This window comes from Orcinus orca, chromosome 12, assembly GCF_937001465.1.
Source record: "Orcinus orca chromosome 12, mOrcOrc1.1, whole genome shotgun sequence".
Taxonomy (NCBI): Eukaryota; Metazoa; Chordata; class Mammalia; order Artiodactyla; family Delphinidae; genus Orcinus; species Orcinus orca.
The window spans coordinates 32,580,004-32,607,852 of record NC_064570.1 but is presented as its reverse complement, the minus strand read 5'-3'; the positions used below and the strand labels follow the sequence as shown (position 1 = coordinate 32,607,852).

The 27,849-nt window shown below is 36.4% G+C and overlaps 1 protein-coding gene across 1 annotated transcript in view; it reads left to right on the top strand.

The window, feature by feature from the left end:
* LAMA2 (laminin subunit alpha 2) overlaps positions 1–27,849 on the top strand; it is a 607,678-nt gene that overhangs the window by 417,021 nt on the left and 162,808 nt on the right. The window contains exons 25-30 of the mRNA XM_049695645.1: positions 1,078–1,257; positions 1,364–1,552; positions 1,636–1,769; positions 5,730–5,847; positions 13,285–13,419; positions 25,253–25,377. Of these exons, the coding sequence (XP_049551602.1) occupies positions 1,078–1,257; positions 1,364–1,552; positions 1,636–1,769; positions 5,730–5,847; positions 13,285–13,419; positions 25,253–25,377 (881 nt within the window). The remainder of the gene's footprint in view (positions 1–1,077; positions 1,258–1,363; positions 1,553–1,635; positions 1,770–5,729; positions 5,848–13,284; positions 13,420–25,252; positions 25,378–27,849) is intronic.

Genomic DNA, 27,849 nt, shown 5'->3' with positions numbered 1-27,849 from the left:
TTTAACATCTTTATTAGAGTATAATTGCTTTACAATGGTGTGTTAGTTTCTGCTTTATAACAAAGTAAATCAGCTATACATATATCCCCATATCTCCTCCCTCTTGTATCTCCCTCCCACCCTCCCTATCCCACCCCTCTAGGTGGTCACAGAGCACCGAGCGTATCTCCCTGTGCTATGCGGCTGCTTCCCACTGTCTGTTTTACATTTGGTAGTATATATAAGTCCATGCCACGCTCTCACTTCATCCCAGCTTCCCTGTGTCCTCAAGTCCATTCTCTACATCTGCATCTTTATTCCTATCCTGCCCCTAGGTTCTTCAGAACCACTTTTTTTTTTTTAGATTCCAAATATATGTGTTAACATATGGTATTTGTTTTTCTCTTTCTGACTTACTTCACTCTGTGTGACAGACTCTAGGTCCATCCACATCACTACAAATAACTAAATTTCATTTCTTTTTATGGCTGAGTAATATTCCATTGTATATATGTGCCACATCTTCTTTATCCATTCATCTGTCGATGGACACCTAGGTTGCTTCCATGTCCTGCCTATTGTAAATAGAGCCTCAATGAACATTGTGGTATATGACTCTTTTTGAATTATGGTTTTTTCAGGGTATATGCCCAGTAGTGGGACTGATGGGTCGTACGGTAATTCTATTTTTAGTTTTTTAAGGAACCTCCATACTGTTCTCCATAGTGGCTGTATCAATTTACATTCCCAGCAACAGTGCAAGAGGGTTCCCTTTTCTCCACACCCTCTCCAGCATTTATTGTTTGTAGATTTTTTGATGATGGCCATTCTGACTGGTGTGAGGTAGTATCTCATTGTAGTTTTGATTTGCATTTCTCTAATGATTAGTGATGTTGAGCATTCTTTCATGTGTTTGTTGGCAGGCTGTGTGTCTTCTTTGGAGAAATGTCTCCTTAGGTCTTCTGCCCATTTTTGGATTGGGGTGTTTGTTTTTCTGATATTGAGTTGCATGAGCTGCTTGTAAATTTTGGAGGTTGAGTTTAAAGGAGGCCTCCAAAGACTTAAACTCAGCCCCTGCTGTGTTTTGATCCCATGCAGGTGACTCTGAAGCCTGAGCAGACCATTCTGCCCCTGGTGGATGAGGCGCTGCAGCACACAACTACCAGAGGCATCATTTTTCAACATCCAGAGATTGTTGCACACATGGATCTGGTGAGACAAGATCTCCATTTGGAACCTTTTTATTGGAAACTTCCAGAACAATTTGAAGGAAAGAAGGTAAGGACAAGAACTTTGAAGTCACATGAGAACAAAATAAAATGTTTTTAGAATAATGCTATTTGGAGATTTATCTAACTCATCATTCCTCATTCTCTTTTATCAGTTGATGGCCTATGGGGGCAAACTCAAGTACACAATCTATTTTGAGGCTCGGGAAGAGACAGGTTTCTCTACATATAACCCACAAGTTATCATTCGAGGTGGGACTCCTAGTCATGTGAGAATTATCATCAGGCATATGGCTGCTCCTTTAATTGGCCAGTTGACAAGACATGAAATTGAAATGACAGAGGTAAGGTGGTTACTTGTTGGGTGCCAGGATGCCAATGGATTTGCACTCGGTTTCGGCAAAGTGGTTTCTTTTCTTGTTAACAGAAAAAATGGAAATATTATGGTGATGATCCTCGAATCAGTAGAACTGTGACCCGTGAAGACTTCTTGGATGTACTATATGATATCCATTATATTCTTATCAAGGCTACCTATGGAAATATCATGAGACAAAGCAGGTAAACTATAATGAATATCCAAGTTAATTTCTTATTCTAGAGTCTATAAGAGAGATCAGTAAGACATCAGACAAGAAAGATTTAAAAGTTTGGTTTGGGAGTGTGATGATAGAAGACTAGTCAAGGATGGTGTCCAGGTCATCTGGTGGAAATTACTGCCATTCCCCCCAAAAGGGAAACAGAATCAGAAGCAAGATTAAGGGGAAAAATTGAATTGATCTCTGACATGGTGAATTTTAGATGTCAGGCAGAAGTTCAGGAGAAGATGTCCTACAGGGTAGAGAGAATTCACTGCTGTGCTATAAATAGGTTGCAAGATTGCTGAGAAGGTATCCTCCTTCAACCGTCAGGGGAACCAGGCAGGGCCAAGTTGGTCCTGTCTCTCCCAACCATATGCATTCTCATCTGTTCACCCCAGTGTGCCATACTATATTGCCATTTTCCCTGTGCCTTATGATGTGAAAAGACTGGGAATCACATTGAATAGGAAAGTACACGGAACAAGAACAAGAATGAATGTCATGAAAGCCAAAGGATGAGAATACTATAAGGGAGTAGGTATGGTTTTTTCGTATGACCCAGAGAGGACAATTAAAAGGAGGCTCTTTGAAACTGACACCTAGGATCACACTGGTGACATTCATAATACCAGTTTTAGTGAAGTTCTGGGGCAGAAATAGTCTCAAGGTTTTGAGGAATGAATGGGATGCAATGAACCTAATATTATGAATATAGACTATTGTTCTCCATGAACAAAATCATAAAAAGGGAGGAATGAGGTCGTGTCAAAAGTCAAGGGAGGATTGTTTAATCGGAGAGAGAAGTAAGCATGTTTATATACCATGGGGCTGGGGAAGGGGAGGAATTAGTAGCAAGATATAAATTTTAAAATGATAGAATAAAGAGAAAATAAACAATGAAGAAGCCAGGATTCTTCAACACCATGAGTATACATGAGTATACTTGAGGTCATGTGCCTCAAGTATAAGGGAAAACTTATCTAATGAGATAAAATGAGGAACTGCACAGATGTAGCTAAATGTATGCCATGGAGGCAGAAAGTTGAGTTGAGTTCATACACATAGTCTCAACTTCTCTGGCATATTAGCTTCTCTGTTGTGTCTATAAGAATATGAAATCAATAGATGTTTAGAAATAATCTTATATAACAAAATAGTAGATCAGTGCAGGACAACAAAAGAAAACAAAATTATGAACCCTCTCATTGACAAACCAATGAATATCAAAATACCATGTTTCACTTCGTCCCAGCATGGACTTAACATATACTACCATGGACTTATATATACTACTATGTAAAATAGATAGCTAGTGGGAAGCAGCCGCATAGCACAGGGAGATCAGCTCGGTGCTCTGTGACCACCTAGAGGGGTGGGATAGGGAGGGTGGGAGGGAGATACAAGAGGGAGGAGACATGGGGATATATGTATATGTATAGCTGATTCACTTTGTTATAAAGCAGAAAAGCACCATTGTAAAGCAATTATACTCCAATAAAGATGTTTAAAAAAATAAAATTAAAAAATAAAGAAAATAAAATAAAATACCTTAAAAAAATACCATGTTTCAAATGTTTACACTGTTAAACATGTAGCAGAAAATCCTTTCTTTGTTGCGGAAGATCCATATTGCTCTTCTGATTGTACCAAAAGTAGGGACCAAATCAAGGACCAAAATTTACTTTTAAGTCTATATTGTTTTGATTTTTTTTTCATATTTCTCATTTCTAACAGGAGATTCTTTGTTTTGTTTTTTACAGTAGGTCCTTGTTGGTTATCTATTTTAAATAATAGCAGTGTGTACATGTCAATCCCAAATCCCAATTATGAAATAATTTAAAAAAACATATACCAAAATATCTTGTCAGTTATATTGTTAATTATTTTAGAATTTCAAATGTAAATTAGATGACAGAAGCCAAAGCAGGTTTGCATGTCCTAGAAGACAGCAGGTGACTTTGTGAGTGTGAAAATATGTTATTTTGAAATTGTTCTATGCTTCAGTAAAAAAGTTTGGTCATACGCAGAACATTTTGTTAGTGGATCTGGTAGAAACAGTGTTGTCATGCATTTTTCATTACGCTTTCTTTGCCTCTCTCACACCGATTCCACCTTTCTTTGCTGTAAGGTTGCTTTTTTTCCCCGTAAGTCTCTTTCTCTTATCACTTTATTTCATATAGCTCACTAAGTAATATCCTTTGGCTTAAGAATTTCTTTTTTTAAACACTAGAGTAAGTAAATACTTCACTTTTTCTAGGCTCAATAAAAACTAGAGTGAACATCTAGTAACGATAAAAACAAATAAAGCAGTGTATCAGCACTTGATTTTGTAAGACAGTGGAATTTTGACAAAGGTCAGAGATATGTTTGAGTCTTCCTCTCAAAGCAGTTAACACATAACGCTGCATCTTTATTCAGTTACAAATTTAAATAGTCTCAGAAGCAGAGAGTTTGTTATACATGTGGTTTGAGGTTCTGACTTTGTACATATTACAATGCTGAAATTTTCTTTTTTCTTTGCTTTTGTCCTGTCTTACATTTATTTGAAGAACTTAACGACCTTGTTTTTCAGTATTCATTTAAATAGATGCCTGAGTTTGGCCAAATCCCTGATTCAAGCAAAACAGTTCCTCTCTGATTCCCTGAGGAAAAATAATGATGTGTTGCAGAAATGTCTGTTGCTAACACCATTCAGGTTTCACTTGGTTTTAAAATACTCACTAGTCTGTTGTGTGCATGCACGTGCCAGAGAAGGGAAGGTGATGCTAGAAACTCCTCAGGTTATAAAATACCATGAGATACTAGCAGAGATGACTTTGCAACAAACACCGAGTTACCTTCTTACTCCGTCAGAGAACCCAGAGTCCTTGTAGGAGGGAAGTGGTTTATTTACAGATCACAACTGCTGTGCGTCCTATAATGAGGGGAGCATGAAATCTGACTTTTAACTGAACATGTGTTTCATAAAGGCTGGCTGGTCTTCAGATTGTAGATTACAATGGGAGCCAAGTCAGAATGCGCATTCATAATTCAGTGTCAATAAAACCTACCTATGCTTGTTATAAAGTTTATGATTTAAGCTCCTTAAGCTCTTAGAGGTGTGTTTTATTGAAGCAAAACTATTCATTGTCTCGTTTAAAAGTTTATTTGCAAAAAAAAAAAAAGTTTATTTGCAGAACATTTCATGTTACCAGTTAGTCATGAAATAGTATGAGTTTATGGACTGTGTATATTTTTTAATGTATAATTTCAAATTATTACAAAGGGTATCAACATTTTTATTGTGAATAATTTTTTTCAATTATGAGGACCTTTCCGCCAATAGGAAGGGTGGGTTAAGTTACTTGAAGGATTTATTCAATAAAGTTAACAAAAGACTAATTTGAGAGGTTCTTTATCCTCAGAAAGTTATCAATATTACTAGCTTATGCTCAGTCGTTTCCTAGATGGTTTTCTAATGTTCTTGAAAGGACGTTCAGAGATTCAAGAGCAAGAAATTGGGACTGATTGCAAATTAAAAGCAATTTCACTAGTAACGACTGGAGATTTTCCAACAGGGAATGACCTTGGGTTGTCTGTTTGAAAGAATGAAAATGTCTAACTAATTGGCCATGTCTACCTGAAGCCACTCACATTTTTAAAAGTGGGAGGAAAACTCTTTATAATAACTTCTCAATAGGACATCAGACATCTAATTTCCTAAACGCTTTATGATTTATGTGAATATTTTGCTAATGTGTAATCTCACCCTTTGAGGAAGCGAAGATGCTGAAATAAAATGTGGCACACGGAGCCCCTAGAATTTAGCAGCTTCAAAACAATAAAACAAGTTTGTGGTTGTTGACAAAACCTTGAGAAGACCCTTCTTTCAGGATTGAGTGTTTGCTGGGTAAGCTTAATTTACTGGTACCCCCATCTAAGTATTTGCTCGCTGTTCCAGGATTTCTGAAATCTCAATGGAGGTAGCTGAACCAGGACGCATCACAGCAATGACTCCTCCAGCTCACTTGATAGAAAGATGTGATTGTCCCCCGGGCTATTCTGGCTTGTCCTGTGAGGTAAGCTGGCTCCAACTAACCTTCTCAAGTCCCACTCAACCAGCCAAATGGAAATACTCCCAGGACCACCTTTACCACAGTCAGTTTTACTTTCAGGCATACCCTCAACCTATTTTATCTGATCTTCCACTCACAGTATGAGACGCAGTAAGAAGAGGATGATGTTATTGCTCCCTAGAAGTAGGAATCACAACTCAAGGGGAATATCTAATAAAAATTAAAATATTTGTAAAAATATGAAACAGTCAGGAAATAAGAATGTTTTCTTAAGGCCCCTTTATTGTATCTGATCTGTTTTCTTGGCACCTTTTCTGAACAGAGACATTTAAACTGCAGTGATTATGAGACAAGATTGTATTGGGATTTGAAAGATTGTTTTTATATAGAACATGACAAAACTTAGGCAGTAAATATCAGACTGTTCCCTTTAACATAGGCTTCTCAGAAGGGCATAAATTGTTCCAATAGTGCCACTGTCACTCAGTCATTATATTTTTAAAACTGCATTCTTTACTTTCTAGTATATTCCTTTGACTATCTTCAGAATCGGTAAATTTTCTAGATCTTTATTTTGTGGAACCAATTTAAATTTTACAAATATTAAATCTTAATAGGAAGAGTATGATCTAGGGAGAGGTGGAATTGCTGAAAAAGTCACCTGGATTTGAATCTCTACTTCATCATATACTAAGACTGAGACCTTGTGCAGCTTGTAAACCTGCTTAAGCTTCAGCTGGTAAATCTCCAAGCCCCTGAGTAACTGCCACCACACTCACCCCTTCTCCTGCAGACCCTATAGTCCTCTCCACAGTGCAACAAATAAAGGCTGGCTTGGGAGGGGCCTCCAGGACCTGCTCCAGCCCTACAGCATGGATTCTTTCCCCTTAGATTGGTTGGTGGCCACTACATACTAGTTAGATATTTTTAATATCTCCCGTACCCACAGCCCAAGAATCACATGAAGGCTAAATGAACTAGAACTTAAGCGCTTATCACAGTGCCTGGTAGTAGTCATAATAATAATAACCAAAGTCAATATGGTTAATAATATTATTAATGGAATAAGTAGTTATAGATCTAACTATTGATTTATTTATAAATACAGTTGACCCTTGAGCAACATGAGTTTGAACTGCCTGGGTCCACTTATATATGAATTTTTTTCAGTAAATATACAATGGACCCTCCACGGGTTTCCAGTCCACAGATCCAACCAACTGCAGATCAAAAATTCCATCCATGGTTGGTTGAATCCACTAATGCCATACCAGCGGATATGAGAGCACCGACTCCGGGGCTTAAGCATTGACAGAGACTCATGGAACTAATCTCCTGGCCGATAATGAGGGAGGACTGTAATTTTGTATATCTTTTGTAAATAGGATTTGAGAAGTTTTATTAAGTATGGCTCACAAGGCAGGTGAAGTACACTAAAAAACAATGAATATAAATCTCTTGAGAGGTGGCATGGCACAATGAAAAGAAAAAAGAAGTTTGGGCTCGGTGAATCCTCCCTAGCTTCTCCACTTGAACAGGACATTTGCTCTTAGTTGCTGAACTTTGGGGTTTTCATACCCATAGAATCATCATGAGGATTAATTTAAATGAAATCATACATATAAAAGCTCCTTTGCAAATTGAAATGTCATTCAACTTAGTTGCCATTGTATGAATTCCACACAGGTCAGAAAACAAATTTCCTAAGAATAACTGCAAATATCTGTGAAATATCCTTGGAATAATTTTATAGTTTTGTGACTGCTCTGAACAGCAATATTTAATTGAATGTGTATATTTTGATCTAATAAATGACCAAATAATCCATCTCATTATTAAATCATAACTCGTTCATACACATGTATACATTTGTACATATACCAGTAAGTATATATATTGTACCTATATGCACAACCCAATATGTGTGAAATATATATATGCACACACATTGTAGATGTGAAAAATGAGGCAGTGACAGAGGCACATACAAAATATGCTACCTTTCCAATGAGCATGAAAAAGATAAAAGATAGAATTTGAGATTTTTCTAGACAAGAGGTGGAATTTTATTTATCCCAGGGAGTGTTTGGCTGTACTGCTGTCTCACTGTGTAACCTTGGTCAATACCTTAATTGCTGTAGGCCTTAGTTATTATATAGTTATCCAATCTATAAAATTACAGGTTGGGTTTTGAAGTTCTAACATTCTCTAATTCTGCAATGTTAACTTGTTATACAAGATATTAAGTAGTCAAAATTGACCTTAGATATCTTGAAGAGAAAGTTACTACAGCTATATTTTTCTGCATTTATTTAAAGAGTACTCTTCACTTATGAACCAAAATATTAGCAGAGTGTCAGATTATTTTAATGCAATCTACCTTCCATTCCAGATTTGAAATGTTAAAATTCATCTTATTATGACCACCAGGCTTTTTAAATAGTATATTCTAAAACATACTTTCCCATTAATTTTAGTAATTTTCCATCATTTTATGAAAATATAAATTAGCCAATACAAATACAAATAAAGCCAATGATATATGAAGAAAATCAAGAAAAACTAGAAACACATGCAAACTACTATCTGCATTGGTGGCTTCACCTATGTCCTGTGAATTTCACTTAAGCTCCTGTTAACAGACAATAATTACAGTAATATCTTAGAGGAGAGATTAGGGGATAAAGACCTATCTCTTATAATAAGCTACCTGAGGTTTTCTCCACAACCCATTGCCTCTAATCCATTATACATCTTATTTATAATTCATCTTGAATCTAAAGTGTAATTACTCAGGCATAAAATCTAATCATCAAAGCAAGAACTAAGGACAGTTTTGAAATAATACATCCCATTCTAGTAACATATGCTTTGGGTCATGAATACGCAAAGCAATACCTTTACAATATTTTCACCAAATGTAAGGTATTCTAGAGACATTTGCATTTACAAGCTACTCATTTCATGTTTTTATCCAGAAATGTGGTTGCAAAGAAACCAAATTAAGTGTTGGTTACCATTGTAAATATAGCCAGTTGTGAAGACACTTAGCCTTGCCTATTACCTGTAGGGTTATAACACTGTAGCCCTGTTCATTAAAAATTTCAGTTCTAGAAATGCTTACTTATTATAATTTATGATTTGAAGTAGAGACTAGGTTACCTTTAGAAGTCAAGTAACACAATTTCCTCACCACATTTGTTGGTGTGGGAGCCGTTGAGTTTACCATACTTTACCTAAGCTACTCCTCACTGTTGTCTCGGTTAACATTGTTGCCTAAACTGACCTAAACTCAGGTTAGGTTGTAGGTAGAAATGGAAACTATTCAATGCTGAATATGTGGTTCTCTGCAATAAGATCATGGAAGTCAGAAATTCACAGGTGATCTCCTAATGATATTTTGCTCATTTCATCTTGTTTCCCCTTTCCATCATGTTTTATTAGGGCTTCTGGCTCACAGTTGAATGGCTAGTGTGTACTGGATCACCACTCACAAGCTGTCAATTGGCTATCAACAATAATTTTTTAAATCCTCAAACAAAAATCCTCAAACAGTACCTATTATCAACTCATAAAACTCAAAAGACAAAATAGCGAGACTAGACATTTTTTCTTACACATGCACATTTCTAGGGATGCCCTTTACCACTTCAGTTGCACATGGAAGACCCAAAGACTCTTTTCATATACATTAAAATATTAAAGAACATGGTATGGGTAAGTGGCATACATTGTAATTTTGTTTCCCAATGCAGTGTAGAATAATCACTGTTGCCTTTGTTTTCAGTGTATTCTCGATGACTATATCTAAAAAATTATCTGGAATAGAGGCACCCATATTGATTTATTGTATTTCAAGCACTACACACACATCATCTCATTTAATCCTCACAACCCTATTAAAAAAAACACACAAAACTGACCATTTATTGAGTGCTTACTGTATGCTGCACAATGTCAAGTGTATTCCCTAATACACTTACACCAACATCATTAAGCACATTATAATTCCCATTTTATGGGTGAGGAAATGGAAGCTCAGGCAGGTTAGGAAACCTGCCCTTTATCACACAGTTGGAAAACAGCAATCTGAACCTACCTAAGTCTGTTTCAAAAAACCTAGCTACATTAATACTCAACTAGTAAGTTATACAACATCCTTACATTCCACGTGAGGAAGCTGCAGCCCACAGTATTTAAAACGTGCATAAGTCATATGTAGTAAGTGGTGAAACAGGAATTAAACCTAGGATTGTCTGATTGCAAAACCCATGTAAAGATACAAGACAGTGTTTTTACTGGCAACAGCACAAGTATCTATTATTTTTTTAATGGTTAAACTCTGCGTTATGTAACCCGGCACCTGGAGTGTGTTGCCTCTTTACTCTCTTTGTCTCCCATTCCCTTCTTTCCTCCCTCCCACATTTTTGTGCAATTTGATTCTAACATTATGATGGGGTACCATATTATGAAAACAAATTAAAGATGGAAGGAGAGCAGAAGAAAATTGAGCTCTGAATAATTTCAGCACAAGGCAAGAAGAGAACTTTGGAAAAGTTTGAGTTAGAAAAAAAAAAAAGGATAAGATTAGGACATTGTTTATGTACTTGCTTTTCTGTAATTCTTTATTTTGTTCCAGAAAGAATTTTAGATGGGACTTTAAAACGTAGCTATTATCTTTCCTCTTTTTTGCCCAACTCAAATATAATCATTCTTATGAATTTTGCCCCAGTTGACTGACAAGAAAAACGTCTGATTTTGAAAAATAGCCTCAAATATTTGAAAAATGGAAAAAATAAATACAGGGTCCATGAAAGGAGGAGATTAAAGAGAAATAAATATGTCTCATTCCTTTACAGTGTGTTTGAAGTTTCTAATTCTTGTGTTGCAAAATAGTCTTTCTTTTTTTTTTTCTAACTCAGAAGTTTATAAGGACACAAAATTTATCTAGAGTGTTAGAACTGTAGAAACTTCAGAAATCAACTGAGTTAATACATCTGCTCATTTGTGGGATGAGGAAACCACATCTCAACGACACCAAACGACTTGCGTGTATCCCTCAGGAAAAACTAACTAGTAAAATCAAGGCTTCCTTATTCATTGATGTTATAGTACCAGAGTCTGTACGCCCTTCAAAGACACACATTCCCAGCAGGGAATGAGGAGTGTGCCAGTGACTCTCAATCCTGGCTGCTTATTAGACCCTCCTGGGAGTTTTACAACACACCCTGGCCCTAGTCTCCACCAATTATATAGACTCTCTGGGGGCAGAGCCAGGTATCCGTATTTAAAGCTCCTCAGACGCTTCTATGTGCAGCCAGGGTTGAGAATCACATAGACAGGCCTAAAAGCTTCCACACAGAGCTTGACTTGGAGCCCAGACTTTTACCCGCACTGGAGTGCTTTTCTACTTTGTCCTACTCTTTCCAGAGAAGAGCCATAGTAATAAGAGAAACTGGGTGTAAACTTTACCTGCGGTGCGCACCTTCAGATTTCAGTCCATAACATTGAATTTCTTATGATTCCTCAATGAAAAGTACCATTTCTTAATGTTATTCTTCTTCTAAGACTTTTTTTAAACTTTTGTTTGATATAAAAAGTAGAGCTAGGAACTCTCAATTTGTGTGATTTTTTTTTTTTTTTTTTTTTTTTTTTTTTTTTTTTTTGCATTACGCGGGCCTCTCACTGTTGTGGCCTCTCCCGTTGCGAAGCACAGGCTCTGGACGCGCAGGCTCAGCGGCCATGGCTCACGGACCCAGCCGCTCCGCGGCATGTGGGATCCTCCCAGACCGGGGCACGAACCCGTGTCCCCTGCATCGGCAGGCGGACTTTCAACCACTGCGCCACCAGGGAAGCCCTGTGTGATTTTTAAAGACACACACACACACATACATACACACACACACACACACACACACACACACACACACACACCTCTCAAGCAAATATACCAGTAAAATAACAATAATTATATAGGTATCCAGCGATGAAATCTATATAAAGAAAATCCAATTTTATTCTACAGTCAGCACACACCAGGACTGGAGCAACCCATACTAGGTAAAATTTTTAAATACATCTTGGATTGTTTCTTCAGTTATGCTTAAATGAATTCCTCAGCCATAATTTCCAGGCCTTATTTGGTAACAATGGCAAAAATGAACCTTTATTTTCAAGAATATGAATAAACTTATTAAAATATCTTAGGTCCACTATAAGACAAATAGGACTCAAAATATTTTGAATACTATTCCCAGTTTTATCAGCTTGCTCAAATCCAGGATATTATTAAATCTCATTAGAATTTCTTATAGGCTGAGATAAAAGCAGAGAGACTCTTAAATGCCTAACTGAAGTCCTCTCACATTATCCAAATCAAAACAAACACGGAGAGTGCAGACTATTGATCGTTTTTCTTCTAAGGAGCCTCTACATACTCCACTCTGGATGACCTAGTCCAGAACCAAAAGGATGCAAAGGCAGTAAGAAGTTCTTAATTCACTATTTTTTCCCCTGCTTATTCAGCAATCACTTTTCTCATTAATGGGAGCAAAATATCCTGTGAAAAAATTTTTACATAGCTAATATCCCTTTATAATCTTCAGTGGAATCTGGAAAACTAACTCCTATCTCTTACTCATAAATCAAACAATGGCTAATAAATGCAGCAGCTTTGCACACTAAGAGATCTGAGCCCAAAACACAAGAATGTTCTCATTCCCTCTTCAGAGCTCCGGGCTTTCTTTCAAAGAGCCAGAGATGTTTCTTGATACATTTACATAATAAACCCAAATGAAGATGGAAGTCTTGATTTTGCATATGTCAGCTTTGCTAGCGGTTTCCTGTTTGCTCTCAGATTTTTATTGCAAAATGAAAAAACTAGATCAAGGAAAGATACATTTTATTGGTGGCCTAATATTCCCAAGACATGTAGAGCTTTTATTATTTTGAATTTCTTACTTTTATAGTCTTCTAATTATACCTATATAAATAACATGACCGTGACACTTTTTTATTTATTTAATGTTTTTCTGAGTCTCATTGGACATTTCCTAGTTACCCATCAAGCACAGTGGAAGCAGATTTTAGGTTGTCAAGGACACTGGAATTCTCTCTTTAGTCCATATGACAATTTTATTTAAAAACAAACTTTTGTTTCAAGAAAAAGAAGACTATTTGAAGTTTGTCCAGGCTGAGTGGTATTTGCAAATGACAGCTTTCCTTTGCTAAAGTCTGATGACACAGACGCTGCTTGTATACTCTATGGACCAGGCAGAATACACATTAGGAATCAAAAGTGACATTCATTGTTTCTAAGTGGTGTTGCCTTTACTGCTGATGAGGGGAAAGAAATCCTACTTTTTAACTACTGAAGAACCCAAGTGTTACTAAAGAAAGATTTCCAAGTTGGCTGTCCTAATTGGCTTCGTTTTCTTTCAGGCATGCATGCCAGGATTTTATCGACTGCGTTCTGAGCCAGGTGGCCGTACCCCTGGACCAGCCCTGGGCACCTGTGTTCCATGTCAGTGTCATGGACACAGCAGCCTGTGTGACCCTGAAACCTCCATATGCCAGGTATTCATCTGAGCCTTTCTTGAACAAAGCCCATGTGCTCATTTCTCTTTACACATATTCATATACTGAGTGCAGAGGTCAGCTAACCTGCAGGGGACTTAACGTGTGTGTGTGTGTGTGTGTGTGTGTGAAACAAAACGTGGGAAAAAAATACATTTACCATATTATGCATTTTTTAAAGTAATTAAAAAGTTACAACTGGAAAAACCACTGCTCATGTCAAGAAATAGTATATTATTATCAACAGCATCGTAGACAAATACCAGACAACACAACGATTTATCTAAAAATCACATGAGGGTTTTTTTCTGATTTTAAATAAAAATAAGCTCTTCGTAAGACATTTGGAAATCATAGAAAAGTGTTAAGGAAAAAAATAAAAGTCACCCAAAATTGAACATAAACATTTAATATTTTATGTGTTTCCCACCAATTTTATGTATGTGTTTATAAAGAAGATTTATATGACACCATAGGTGTAGTTTTATGTTCTGCATTTTAAAAAATGTACATATCATGAGCATATTATGTTGTTAAATAGTCTCTAAAATCTTTACTATCTTTGATTTGATATCCCATAATTTAACCATTTCTTTAAAACAGTTTACTGCTCTTATTTTTTTGTTGTTGTTATTACATTCCTGCTAACACCCTACTCTGTCACCCCTGGAACAATCAGGACTGTGGAGAAATTCAGGTTTCCTGTGTCACCACTTAGGGTCCCCAGACTCTAGTCCCCAGGCAACTCTGGGTGTCTCCTCTGCTGAACTCATTTCCCACCTCTCCTCGTCTCCTGAAGCTCTTTCATGGAGCTTTGTGGAACTCATGACCAGACATCAGCAAAATCCCCTACGTAATCTCCCTCTTCTTTTGAGGTCCTCTTTATTTGCTCAAACTGAAACCTGGTTTCCCAACACACTACTCACCTGGCAGCGGTTGCAAGGGGAAGCCGCTGTTTTTTCTCACACTCTTCACTTCCCTGAGCCTGAGGGCAGGGCTGTGCTCCTGCTCCTCGCTGCCACTTTCAGGTCATCCTTGTTTTCTCTTCTGTAACAACACCTAGCTTTGAATCTCAGGTCTCCATCCATTTGCCCACTACACCTGCTTGTTGAAGCCATTTACTAACCCTCAGGTCACCCACCTCATTCCTTGAAGATTTTTCCTTTGTATCATTGCCGTTCACTGTAGCACCACGCCTATCATAATTCCTGGTGATTTTGATGCCCATAAAATGGACTCTTCCCATGTCTTGTCCTCACTCCATGGGCCTGTCTGAGAACTTGTCATTACCAGGAACTGAGTGCCTCTATAGTCTCAATGTCAACTATCCTCTCTTTGACCACCGTTTCTTTTCTTTCCAGTTCACTTCTTCTTAGTACTTCAGTGTCGACATTTTGTCTCATCATCGACGCTCACATTTTTATCATTCCTTATGTTTCTCATGCCCTCACTTTCTTAACCAGCTTAATATTCATGACCCTTTTTTTTTTTCTGGCTGCGTTGGATCTTCGTTGCTGTGCACAGACTTTCTCTAGTTGCGGCAAGTGCAGGCTTCTCGTTGCGGTGGCTTCTCTCATTGCGGAGCACGGGCTCTAGGTGCGCGGGCTTCAGTAGATGCAGCACACAGGTTCAGTAGTTGCAGCTTGTGGGCTCTAGAGCGCAGGCTCAGTAGTTATGGCGCATGGGCTTAGTTGCTCTGCGGCATGTGGGATCTTCCTGGACCAGGGATCGAACCCGTGTCCCCTGCATTGGCAGACGGATTCTTAAGCACTGCACCACCAGGGAAGTCCCATGACCCTTCTTTAATATCACTGCTTTGTAATGTTCATTTCTCTTATTACCACTCCTTTACTTATGTTTACTCAGTGAATTCCAACTCCGGTTAAATCCTACTCCTCCAATACCTATGCCTTCTAATCTGAAAGTGGCTCTGGAAAATAGTCGACTATGCTGACTAGTCTCACCGTATGTTCACTATCACTCACTTCAAAGGGAACCTTTATTCTGCTCTTCCATCATGCCACGTTTCTCCAGTCCAGTGCCTCTCTCACATTCCTGCGTGATAATTTCCTACCTTCTCATCCCTCTTCAAATCCCAAACCCTTCCCAGACCCATTTCCATCCTTACTTTCAGTTGATGGCCTTGTTTCTTCTTATCTCACTGAGAAATTAAAAACAATCAGAAGAGAACTAACCCAAGCTCCCACTCACACATGCACCTACCTTTCTGCGTCTGTGTGCCATGACTCTGGTTTTTGCACCAATTTGGAGGAACTGTTCTTGTTTGTAGAAAAGACCAACTCTGCCACCTATGCTCTAGATCCCAGCCCTCCCTCCCACTCAAGGACATCACTCTGGCCATGCCTATTCTCCCCTCCCTTCTGAATCACTTTTTGGTACTTCTTCTATCTTAAAAAACATAAATAAACAAACACATAAATCAATCTCTCTTGACTCCACTTCCCCTCTTGATTTTTACCACTTCCTTCCTCTCCTTTCACATAGAGAAGAGTTTATACTCTTGTCTACAACTTCTCTCCTCCCATTCTCCCTTGAACTACTAAAATCAGGCTTTTCCTCCACCACGATATGCGTACCAACTACTAGTGTTCCGCTCTTCACTGTGCTTGATTCATCAGCAGCGTTTGCTCCTCTGAAGCAGCCATTCCTCTCGAAGCTTTTGTTCAGTTTGCTTTTCTGGACATGAGAGTCTAGGGTTTTTCAAGCTAGATGGCTGCTCCTTCTCAGTCCTCCTTGCTGTTTTCTCCTCATTACCTGAAATCAATATACTGGTATTCCTGGGATTCAATCCTTGGAGCAATTTGCTTGTCTGACTACACTCATTCTCATGGTGATCTCACCCAGGCAATGACTTTCAATATCTATACTGAGATCTCACAATATTTACCATTATTTCTATGATGAAATTTTAGATCCAACTCTTCAGTCTTTCCAGAATTTATTATAATGTGGGGAGATAATTTTCCTTCAATATGTTATTTTAAAGAAACATTTATTTGTTAATATTTCCTTTTCTCCTTGACACATCATGGTATCTGCATATATACACATTTGTTTTGTTCATTTTAAGATATATTTAAAGAATCATCTATTCTTTTCTGCTTACCTTTTATTTCCTATTATAATGTTCTGATTACCTTCATTTTATAGTACACTATAAATTCTGGTAAAGCAAGACCCTTTACTACTCTCCTTTTCCTAATTTTCTTAACTTGATGTACTTATATATTCTTCCAAATGACATTTTGATTCACTATTTTAATCTCTTCCCCCAAAAATATTACTGGAATTTTTATTGAAAATGCATTAAAGCTGTTTGTAAAGAATTGCTATCTTTACACTATTCAGCTATCCTCCCTAAACCCAGGAATGATACTCTTCTCTAGTCAAACATTTTATGTCTCACAGTTTTTAATATTATCCATATGGGCTATGTATTTGTTAACGTTAAAATTATTGCCATTTATCTTACATTTTCTTTTTAATGGTGAGCATTACATTTTTTTGTTTCAGTGTATTTATTAACTGGTCATTACTGGTAAATATTGACAAAATATATTTTTTACATGTGTTTGATATCCAGCCACTTTTTTTCTACTTCTAGAGGTTTCTTGCTTGATTCTTACAGTTATTTTTATATTTACAACAATAATATTTGCAATAGCTATAATTGTGTCTTCCTTGCCAGAGCTATATCTAGTATAATAATTTCATTTTTTGTATTGATTAAGTCTCGCAAAATATGTTAAATAGGAGGGTAGTCAGCTTCCTATCTTATTGCTGATTTTAATACGAAAGCCTCAGGTCTTTCACTGCGAACTATGATGCTGGTGATTAGTTTAAGGTAAATATTTTTTATCATGTTAAGAAAACTTCTTTTTATTCCTGACTTCTTAAAGATACCTTCTTTCAATCAAGGCAGAGTATGGAAATTTATCATATGCTTATTTGTGAGGACTGGAGTGGAGGTGAAGGTCTTACCCATCCTTAAATTCTTGAAATAATCATGATTTGGTTTAAGTGTAGCATTTTTTTCACCAATCTACTGGCTTGTAAAATTCAATAGATAATTTCAGGAATGTGGTTAACTTATGCATTCTTAAGTGGGAATTAAATGCATTTTTCTTTCTTATGCAATCGTCGCTGGAATTTTTAATAGTAATGTCACTCCATATGAATAATTTAGAAGCATTCACAAAATATACAGTTTACTTTCATTTTTATTTAGGATAAAAATTTGCTGTCATTATATTGTCCTGTTTTGACCAATAGGCTATTATATCTATTTTTGTGCCTTAAGGATCCTTATTAGAGGTCTATTTTCTGAGATATCCCTAGATGAAGTAAAAAATAAATACATAGGTGCATCACACATGCACAGCTAGTATAAATTGCTGTGCTCTGAATTTTTATATTTTCCTTCAGGGAACTTATAACTTCTGAATTTAGACAACTTTGTTTATCTTTGAAACAGCCCCATGAGGCAAATAGAAAATAGCTATTATTACTCCGATGCTATAACTGAGGCAACTGAAGCATACTGATTTCTTTACTATTTGTACTGTGTTTCCCAGTTTCATATCATATCCACTATACAGTGCAATGCCCTCTATGTTGGTATAGTGGTTATAAGCATGACTCTGATCAGACTGCCTTGATTCAAATCCTGGCTTCATCCCTTTTGGGCTGTGTGGGCCTAGTCAATTTATTTAGCCTCAGTGGTGTCTTAATTTCCTCATTTATAAAATGAAGATAAGAATAGTACCTACTCAGAGTTTTTCTATGGATTCAGTGAAATACTAGATAAAAGGCTTAGAACATTAATTAGCTTGTGATAAGCTCTATAGTGGAAGTGATAGCTATGATGAATGGTGATGCTAAAGATGATCATTACCATACATGTTAGCCACTATTTATAGTCTAAGAACCAATCAGATGATAAATAATCAAAAATTAATGTAAAAACCACCGTTATATCCAGCGCTATGCTAGATTTTCTCACTTTTTCTTCTTTTTTCTTTATTCCTTTCTTCAAAAATAAGGGGTAGAGAAGAAACGAAACTATAGAAAACTTCACAGGCTAGGCATTTCAACTGTTAAATAAAACCCACATCATTTTGTAACCATTCTCTTCATAATTCCTCATGACACTTACAAGAGAGCTGTTGCTTCTTTGTAGGTGCTAATAAATCCTACACGTAGGCATGTGATTACCAATAGCTCAGTGACTGTTACCCCTTAAGGAAAATTTTCTTCAAAATGGAGGAGTAAAACCTACATGATATTGAACCCCAAGCCAGAAGGGGGAGAAGAGGTAGGTGAATTAACACTAATCAGTACACACATACACACACATACACAATCACATAGATAGATAGATAGAGTTTTCAGAGTTTATATAACACACACATCTATGCCTATATTTATTTATAAACATATATATTCTCATTTAATTATCACTATAGCTCTATAGTCAATATTATTTCTCCTATATTTTACATGGGAAAATTGAAGTCCCAGCTAGTGCAAATAACTTCTCAAGACCAAATACTTTGTGGAAATATTATTTTCACTCTATCACAATTCTTATTTTAAAATGAAAAGGATAAAATAAATCTCTATCATTGATCTGCTTTGTTGTCTGTAACATTGTCAGTATCTGTGGTTAATCAATTAGCTATATCCTCAGTAAATAATCTCATAGCTATAATCTACTGTATATGAGGTGTTTTATAAACCTTATCTTATTTAATCTATCTGACCTCTTACCAAGATAGGAATTATTAGCATTTCATTATAACTCTGAAAATTAATCCTAAAAAAATTTAACTTACAGTGCCTTGGCTAAAAAGCATTAGACTCGGGTTTCAAATCCACTGCAAAATGCTACCTGGAGATTGTGAGAGAGAGTAATCACACTTTTAGCTGATTAAATGAGTTTGATTTGAAGGTCCAGGTGAATTATACCCTAGAATACTGATGGAATCTGCAGTGTGATTAAGAGCCATATATGAAAAATATTTGCAAAATCATGAAAATATGAAATTTGTCACAGTATGGAAAGCAGTGAAATGTCATTCCAAGTTTTTGTTTTTTGTGGGTTTTTTTTTTTGCGGTACGCGGGCCTCCCACTGTTGTGGCCTCTCCAGTTGCGGAGCGCAGGCTCCGGACGCACAGGCTCAGCAGGCATGGCTCACGGGCCTAGCCGCTCCGTGGCATGTGGGATCTTCCCGGACCGGGGCGCGAACCCGTGTCCCCTGCATCGGCAGGCGGACTCTCAATCACTGCACTACCAGGGAAGCCCCACTCCAGGTTTTATAAAGGAAAGTATTGTAGAATATGAGAAACAGATTGATTTCGATCTCCAGTGAAACATAAACAGTGCTTATTAGGAATCAGAATAGGTTCCCTCAAAACAAAACATATCAAACTAATTGCTAGAGTTACTATGTATATAATATCTGAGACTCTAGGTCCCTGAATCTCAGTATAGTTTCAAAGTCATCAGACAGTGTGATAAATCATATGTCAAATTTAGTAAAAATGGTAACAGCTACCATGTGTCCAACCTTATATATGTACCAGAACCAGGGCTTGCCACTGTAGATAGATCTTTTCTCATTTATTCTTACAGTAAATTTATGAGACAGACAGGATTATTCCTTCTAATACAGTTGATGAACTGATGCTGAGAGAAACTGTATAATTTGCTTAAGTCATAAGCCTATAAGGGTTAGATCTATGGTTCAAACTCTGGTTTGTTTAAATAGGCATTTGATAGAATGTTTCATTATATCCTCACAAACATGGTTGAAAATACGGGTCAAGTGGTAATCAGTTAGCAGAAGTTAGAAGTTGCTGAACAGCCTGACCTCGAATAAGCTCTAGAGATGTCTCCAATAATGAGGCATAGGATTTGTACTTAACCCTGTCATGTTCAAAATCTGTATCAGCGATTTGGATGAGATCTATCAAATATTCAGATGATGTAAAGCTAGAAGTTATACCTACTGTGTTGAATGGTGGTCAAGAATCAAAAAGAGCCTAGCAGGTGGAACTATGAGCTACAATTAACGAGATGAAATTAATAGAATAGGTTTTGAACTTAGGTAGGCTCACTTGTTTATTCATCCTTGAGGCATTTGTTAATAAGTATTTCCAAAGTTCAGGCACTGTGGTGGGTGCTGGGAGAATAATGATGAGGAATGTGTGAACATTGCCCTCTAGGAGTTTATATTCTAGTGTTTAAGTGAAAGAACAAAGGAAATGACACATAGTAGCAATTTCTGTGAAATAGGAGTTCTTACTTGACTACATATTCGTTTGTACAAGATCAAGATCAAGGAAGGGAGTACATTAAATATATTTGCAGAATTTATAATCTCTATTTTAAGAGAAATTCTGAGTAACCAGGGTTGTTAGCTGTTTAGCTTGGGGAAAAAAAAGATATTTAGATTGAAAAAAGATTTAGGAAATAATAGTGTTCTTTAGATATTTGAGGACTTTCCCCAGGAAATGGGAATTAGACTTAATCTGCATAGCTTCAGAAGGCTGAATTTGGATCACTGACTAAAAATTAGAGTGAAACAAGTTTTCATTCAGCATAAGGAAAAACTTTATAGCTTGTAGTTATACAAGATGAAAAGGGCTGCCTTATAAGAATCCATGCATTTAATAATATGTCAAGGAATGTGTAGAGGCATCCCTGTAAGGAAAGAAGGTTAAGTAACTTCTCATCTTAGTTTTAAGATTCTAAATATAAATATAATATTCATTTGATCTAGTGGAAAAGTGTATACCACCAGTTTTCCCATGTACAAAAAATAAAAACAAATGCCATATATTCTAATCTACTATTGAAAAGATAGTAGCACATATTAATCTTGAGATAATTAAACTTCTCATTAGGCATCTAAAATATAAAAATTGTTCCTAAAGATTAATATCTATACAAGAGAAATATTATGTCCACTATTTCAGAGCAGACAGGAAAGTCATACGAAAGGTCGATGTCAAAAAGTTTCAAAAATAGCATCATGATTTATGTGCTGTGTTTGTAGACCTAACAGGGACATTTGATTCCGTTAACCAAGTTTAGTATGTCAGCAACCCTGTGAAAGATTGACTCTCCAAAGAAAGTTAAAATATTTGCTTTCTCTGTGAAGAAATTATACAGAGTTGTAGATATAAAAGAGGCAAACCATGTTTTTCAACCTCTGTATTTTTAGTAATGATTAGCATTATTGTTTTGATTCAGTTATCAATGTTATAGGAGGTTACACAAAATAACTCATGCAGTTAGCTTTTTTCCAAAGGCAAAAGCTGACAATTATTGTTCTAGATTCCATGTATTTTGGGGCACATGTTCTTTTCTGTAACTATAAAGTATGTTCTTAAAACACTCCCCAGTTGACACTTATTCATCATTTGGCACCTTGCTGAATGATTTGAGACTGCAATTCATAGATAATTATTTTATCTTGGAACCATTATCGCTCACCATGCTACTGTTAAATATGGAATGGCTATTTTATTGCTAAAATACAGTGGTTCCTTTGGATGATTGAATAAGAGAGGATTATGGTACTTAAATCAATATCCAAATACGACAAATCCTCTTTCCCTGCTAACCACCTTTCTGCAAAGTCATCAGACTTGAAGCTTGGCCTTTTTCATCTTAAGAAGCCTGACCAGTTTCCTCTATAATACCTAGAACATGCATTCATTTATGCAGTCCTTCAAAATAGTCATTGAATGTCAACATATTTCAGTCACTGTGTTGAGCTAGATGGAGCATTTAGCCCAGACTTGGGGCATCAGGGAATGTTTATTAGAGAAAGCAACAGTGAAAATGAGAGCTGAATGAATAGGTGTTAGCCAGGCAAGAGGAGGAAAAGCATTCCAGAACAAGGAATTTGCATATGAAAAGTCCTAGAGGTAAGAGAGAGCACTGCATAATTTGAGAATTTTGGATGGCTGCATATGGGTTTAGCATAGAGTGCAAAGTTTGCAGCGGCTAGACAGAAGGCTGGAGGGGTAAACAGAAGCCAGATTATAAAGGTCTTCCTTGCCATGCCAGAGAGATGATAGTGACCTCAAATGAAATGGGAAATGCAGGAGTATTAGCAGGTTTCAAAAGAGATGAGCTTGATTTTTGACATCTCAAATTCAAACGCTTTTGCATTATGCAATAAGACCTAGCTAAGAAGCAATTAGAAACATAAGTCTGGAACTCATTAGAGATAGATATCTAGGCAGAATATATAAAATTTAGAGTTTGGGGTGCATAGAAGATAGCTGAAGTTCTAGTAACGGTTAAAATCACCAAGGTAGAAAATGTAGGAAAGAAAAGAGATAAGAGCCAAAATTAGAATCAAGGTTACTCAACAGAAAAGGGAAGAAGAATCCATGAAGGAGGGTTAGAAAGAGTAGCCATAGAGGTAGGAAAACAGTCTACATACTGTACTATTAAAGAACCCATAGGAAGAGAAAATTTCAAAGAAAGAGTGGCCAGAAATATCAGCTGCTGCAGATAATTCATATATCATGAAGACTGATTATTGTCAGTAAATTTTGATTTAGCAACAAAGATCTTATGCATGAGTCTGGACTTATCCTTCAATAGTGAAATCAGAAGCCTGTTTGGGGGAGGGGAATAGATAAGTTAGGAGTCTGGAATTAACATGTACACACTACTATATATAAAATTGATAAACAACAAGGACCTACTGTATAGCACAGGGAACCATACTCAATATCTTGTAATAACCTATAATGGAAAAGAATATATATATACATATATAAATATATATACATATATATATATATATATAGAGAGAGAGAGAGAGAGAGAGAGAGAGCAAGCCTGTTTAAAGAATGAAGAGGTGAAAGGGAGATGAGGAAGTAGAGACCAGCAATGTAAACAATGCTTTTAGAAAGCCTATCAAACATAGGATGGAAGTTGTCCAGAAACCCCAGAGATTTTTTTAAGATAAGAAAAGCTTGACCAGCCTCAACTGTCAATGGAAATAAGCCATCAAAGAAGGAGAAAATGCAGGTGCTGGAGGAAATGGGAGACAGGAGGGCCTTCTTCCTAAACCAGAGTTTAGGAAGAAAGAAGCTTTAGACAGAGAACAACACACCACTTCTTGTGGACAGAACTAAATGTCGAAGGGATGGAAAGTAATGCAGACAAGACGGTGTGCTGTTTGGCAGGAAGCTAAGGGAACACCCAATGAGGGCTTCCTTTTCCCTGAAAATAGAGGGCTAACATCTGCTGAGAGTGAGGTAGGGAATTAGAAGATTTGAGATTTGCATCCTATCATATAGAAAACTGGATCCATTTAAGAGTGAATTATAAAATCTATCTGTAAGTAACACAATGTGTTTTCAAATATAACAACAAATAATGAAAAAAAAAACCCGACGGTATTCTAAAATTCATTGTGATAATGGCGTGGTTTCTCCCCAGAGAGCAACATAAACATAAAAAAAGTCAGAGGAAGAGACTTCAGTTATTGTTTGTGGTGAATGACCACACATACCATACCAAACACTGGCCATTAGATGACACATGAAAAATAAATATGTTCTTCTAGATTAATTGAATAAAGCAAAGAGCACAGCATATGGAAAATTTACTGTAGAGCCCACAGGTGGCTATGTGGTTCCAGCTGAGCTGATCAGGAGATGGGTTCACTAGCATATATATACATGTATTTTGTTACTGACATTTTTGCTTCTTAACCTTTTAAAAAGTACTATTTATAAGAAATTACCCTTCTGACCATTCCAAATGCGGTTTTATAAAATCAAGCTAAAATCCAACTCTAAATTCCTTCTATTTCTTCCTTTTTCTCAACTCCTAAAGTCAACTGTCCCATTTCCAGTAAATTCCACATTTCTTATTTGCCATGTTTCTTATTTGCCATTTTTAAAAATTTTTCTAAAAGTGGAAATAAATTCTTATAGGTTAGAATGTTATTTTAGCTTTTCCCACATTTGATTCCTCCTGGTGCCTTTCTCAGTACCTGGCTTGTAGCTCTTCCTAAGTCCTTATTGCGTGAATAATTGCTAAATATATTGTTAAATAAAGTTCCACTTTGTGAGAATTTTAATTTCAAAACTGTTTACACAATATTCTGAAACTGTTCTCATTTTCTTGTGGAAGTGTCTTAAATCATATTACCCAAGTGCCTCTTCCTATGCAAACATAAAAAGAAAATATTGACTTGAGATCCCTGGTTTTAGGTTGGGTCCTCCTATCTATAAAGAATGATCAACATTTGGCAAGAATTAGGTGAATAACATTCTTAATGTGGTAACTAGGCTGACTTTTTTTTTTTTTTTCGCTATTCCTGCCTCTTAAAATATTTATGTTTTCCACCTTGGTTTGGTTTCAAAAAGCCCACTGATGGGTATGCACCAAGGCCCCAGGATTTTTAGCACTTTTTTTAAACACCTTGTAGAGAAGAAATGTAAATAGCCAGATGCTACAATAAATTTTAGAAATTTGTGAAGTCTATTCCCCAGATTAGAGTAAGAGAAAAACTAATGCAGAGATTGATGTGGGGAAAAGAGAACAGAAACTCTTGTCAGTATAGCTACAACAGCCCAGTATTCGTTTCTCAAATCAAAGAGCTTCTTTAAAAGTATGTATCAATATGTTTAAGAGCTGAGTTCTCTCTCAATGATATGTGTGTGCACATGCGCATGTGTGTTCACAGGAGCACACAAACGCGTAGGTGGGGAGCTGTATGATAAATTACATTCTTTCATTAATTTAAAAACAAACATCCCTCTTCCTTTACAGAATTGTCAACATCACACTGCTGGTGACTTCTGTGAACGATGTGTTCTTGGATATTATGGCATTGTCAAGGGATTGCCAGATGACTGTCAGCAATGTGCTTGCCCTCTGATTTCTTCCAGCAACAAGTAAGATTGTGAAATATTACCATGTTTCCCAATCAGTAACACCATCTGTGTAGCACATGGGCTTTCTATGATTTGGCTATTCTTTTCATGTAGACAAAAATCTCAATTTAAGATAGAGTTTTTAAACAATATAAAAACATGACAAAAGTGAGCACATAATACTCTATGGTTCATTTTTCTTTTAAAACTCTGTCCCAAGTAAATAATGCTTATTAATTAAAATGTAAATACCAATATTAACTTATATTTATGAAATAAATAATATATGTACAAATGTGCATAATTTTATAAATTTTTAGAAAGGTCTAGTGTTTGCATATAGTTCTGCCATAAATTCAGCTATGAAGGATTGTTTGATGCATACTATATAAATTTTGTAGCTGTTTCCATTCATTTTATGTGTTTAATTCATGATTGGTAAAGAATTATCAAGGAAATAATTGAAAAATAATGTTGTTAAAGCAGGGTGACTTATTGTTATACTCCAGAGTAAGTCAATATCTCCCAGAATCACAACCCCCTTTCTGTTAAGATAGTCTGAGCTTGGTACCATGGAAACACAGCCATAAGGGGAAACAAACGCTGGCATATTTTATTTTAGTGCTGTCAGAACATTCTGCACTGTTTATGTATTGATGAAAACCCCTAGGTGTTTTCACTTACCTTTTTGCTAAGGCTATCTATACTTTCTTCTAAGTGATTTATAGACATTAATCTCTACATTGTAGGGCATTTATTTCTCTAAGAATTTGCTTTTGAAAAGAATGTAGGGCACTTTGTTCAGAATTAGAATCCTGGACACCTTATCTTGAGTGTATAAGAAGCACAAAGCAACTCAGATGAAGAACTATTTCCACCTATACTCACTAAGTTTCTTTTTCCATCTCTGGCTTTGTTTACATTTTGCAAACATTTTCACGTAATTGTCTCCCTTTCCTCTGTAAGCACCTCTTTTTGGTTGAACAGAGTCACAAGTTTTGCATAGGGTCTCAAATGTAAATTTTTAGGTAAGTGGTGTATTGATGAGGATAAAATACATGACCTTCTTGTTCATCCAAGCACCAAGTGGTAGGTGTATGAAAAATATCATTTTCCTTTCCCTAATCTACCTCTGATGACCAGATTTTGAACAAGAGAATGCTGTTTATTGTTTATTAAAATATAAATGATCTGGATTAGAAAAATTCAATAATTAATTTATAATTTCCTGTTGGGCGGACTATAGCAAAAGCTCCAGGAGATATAAAAAAGAAGCATAACACCTCTTGGAGAGGCTCACAGTAAAATGGGTGTCTTCAGAGAGGTCAGCTGAGATATAAAGAGAATTCAAAGGCACAAAGTACCACAGTTGACTGTGGAAACTTAAAGAACATATTTAAAGAAGTAGGAGTATTTATAATAATTTTTAAATGTATTTAAATTATTAAATTTACAGTGGATTGAAGGGTTTTTACTGGTGGAGATAGTAGAAAATGTAAGGAGCAAAAGCTTAGCAGCAGAAAACGCAAATCATGTTTAAGAACTGTTAAGAGTTTGGAGCATGGGTTCAAATAGAATTTCATAATTACAGAAGAAAATGAATGAGAGAATGGAGGCCATAGTGTAGAAATCCATGAATACCAGTCTAAGAAATTGCTATTTAATTTTCTATGTAATGAGGAAACATTACACATTTTTATTAAAAAAAAAAGATTAATGTGATGAGAGCCACACTTTAGGAAGACTATTATGATGGAATTGAGTGTAATGAATTGAAACAGGAAAATAAGAAAAGCAAAGAGACTGATTAAAAAGCTATTGTACTAGCTTAGGCAAAAGATAATTAGAACCTGAAAGTAGGTAATAGCAACAAGAATAGAGACAAGGAGATGGATGTGAGAAAATTGTTGAATGCAGCTCTACAGGGTTGATAACTAATTAGATACGACAGGTTTAGGCAAAGCAGGATTTGAAGCCAGGGATTTGTAGCCAGGTTGACCCCCCAAAATGGTGGGGTCATTAACTGAAATAGAAACCAGGAGAGAGCTGCTATAGAAGAAAGACAATTTATGTTTCAAATAAGTTAAATTGATATGAAAGGTCTGTCTGAATGGAAATATGCAAATAGCCACAAGAAATCAAAACCTGAAAATTGGGAGGGCAGATGAAGGAAGTGATATGTTAATAAATGAATTATAGATAAGATTCCCCAGGGTCATGTTACTCAAGGGGAGCACATGGAAAGAAGGAAAGACAAGACTATGTACATTAGAGAAGTCAGAAGAGAAAGAAGACCCAGGACAAGAGCTGTGAGGGAGGCAATGGAACCGAGGCCACACTGCCACTGACACAGTGAGAGAAAAGGGCAGCAGAGAATGAGCATTGGATGCTGCTCTCCCAAGGGAGACTAAGTACATACAGTGGCAATTAACTGTGCAGGTCCCTGATGGATTTTGGCAATCAATAGTGGAAGCAGACATTAGGTCACGTGGG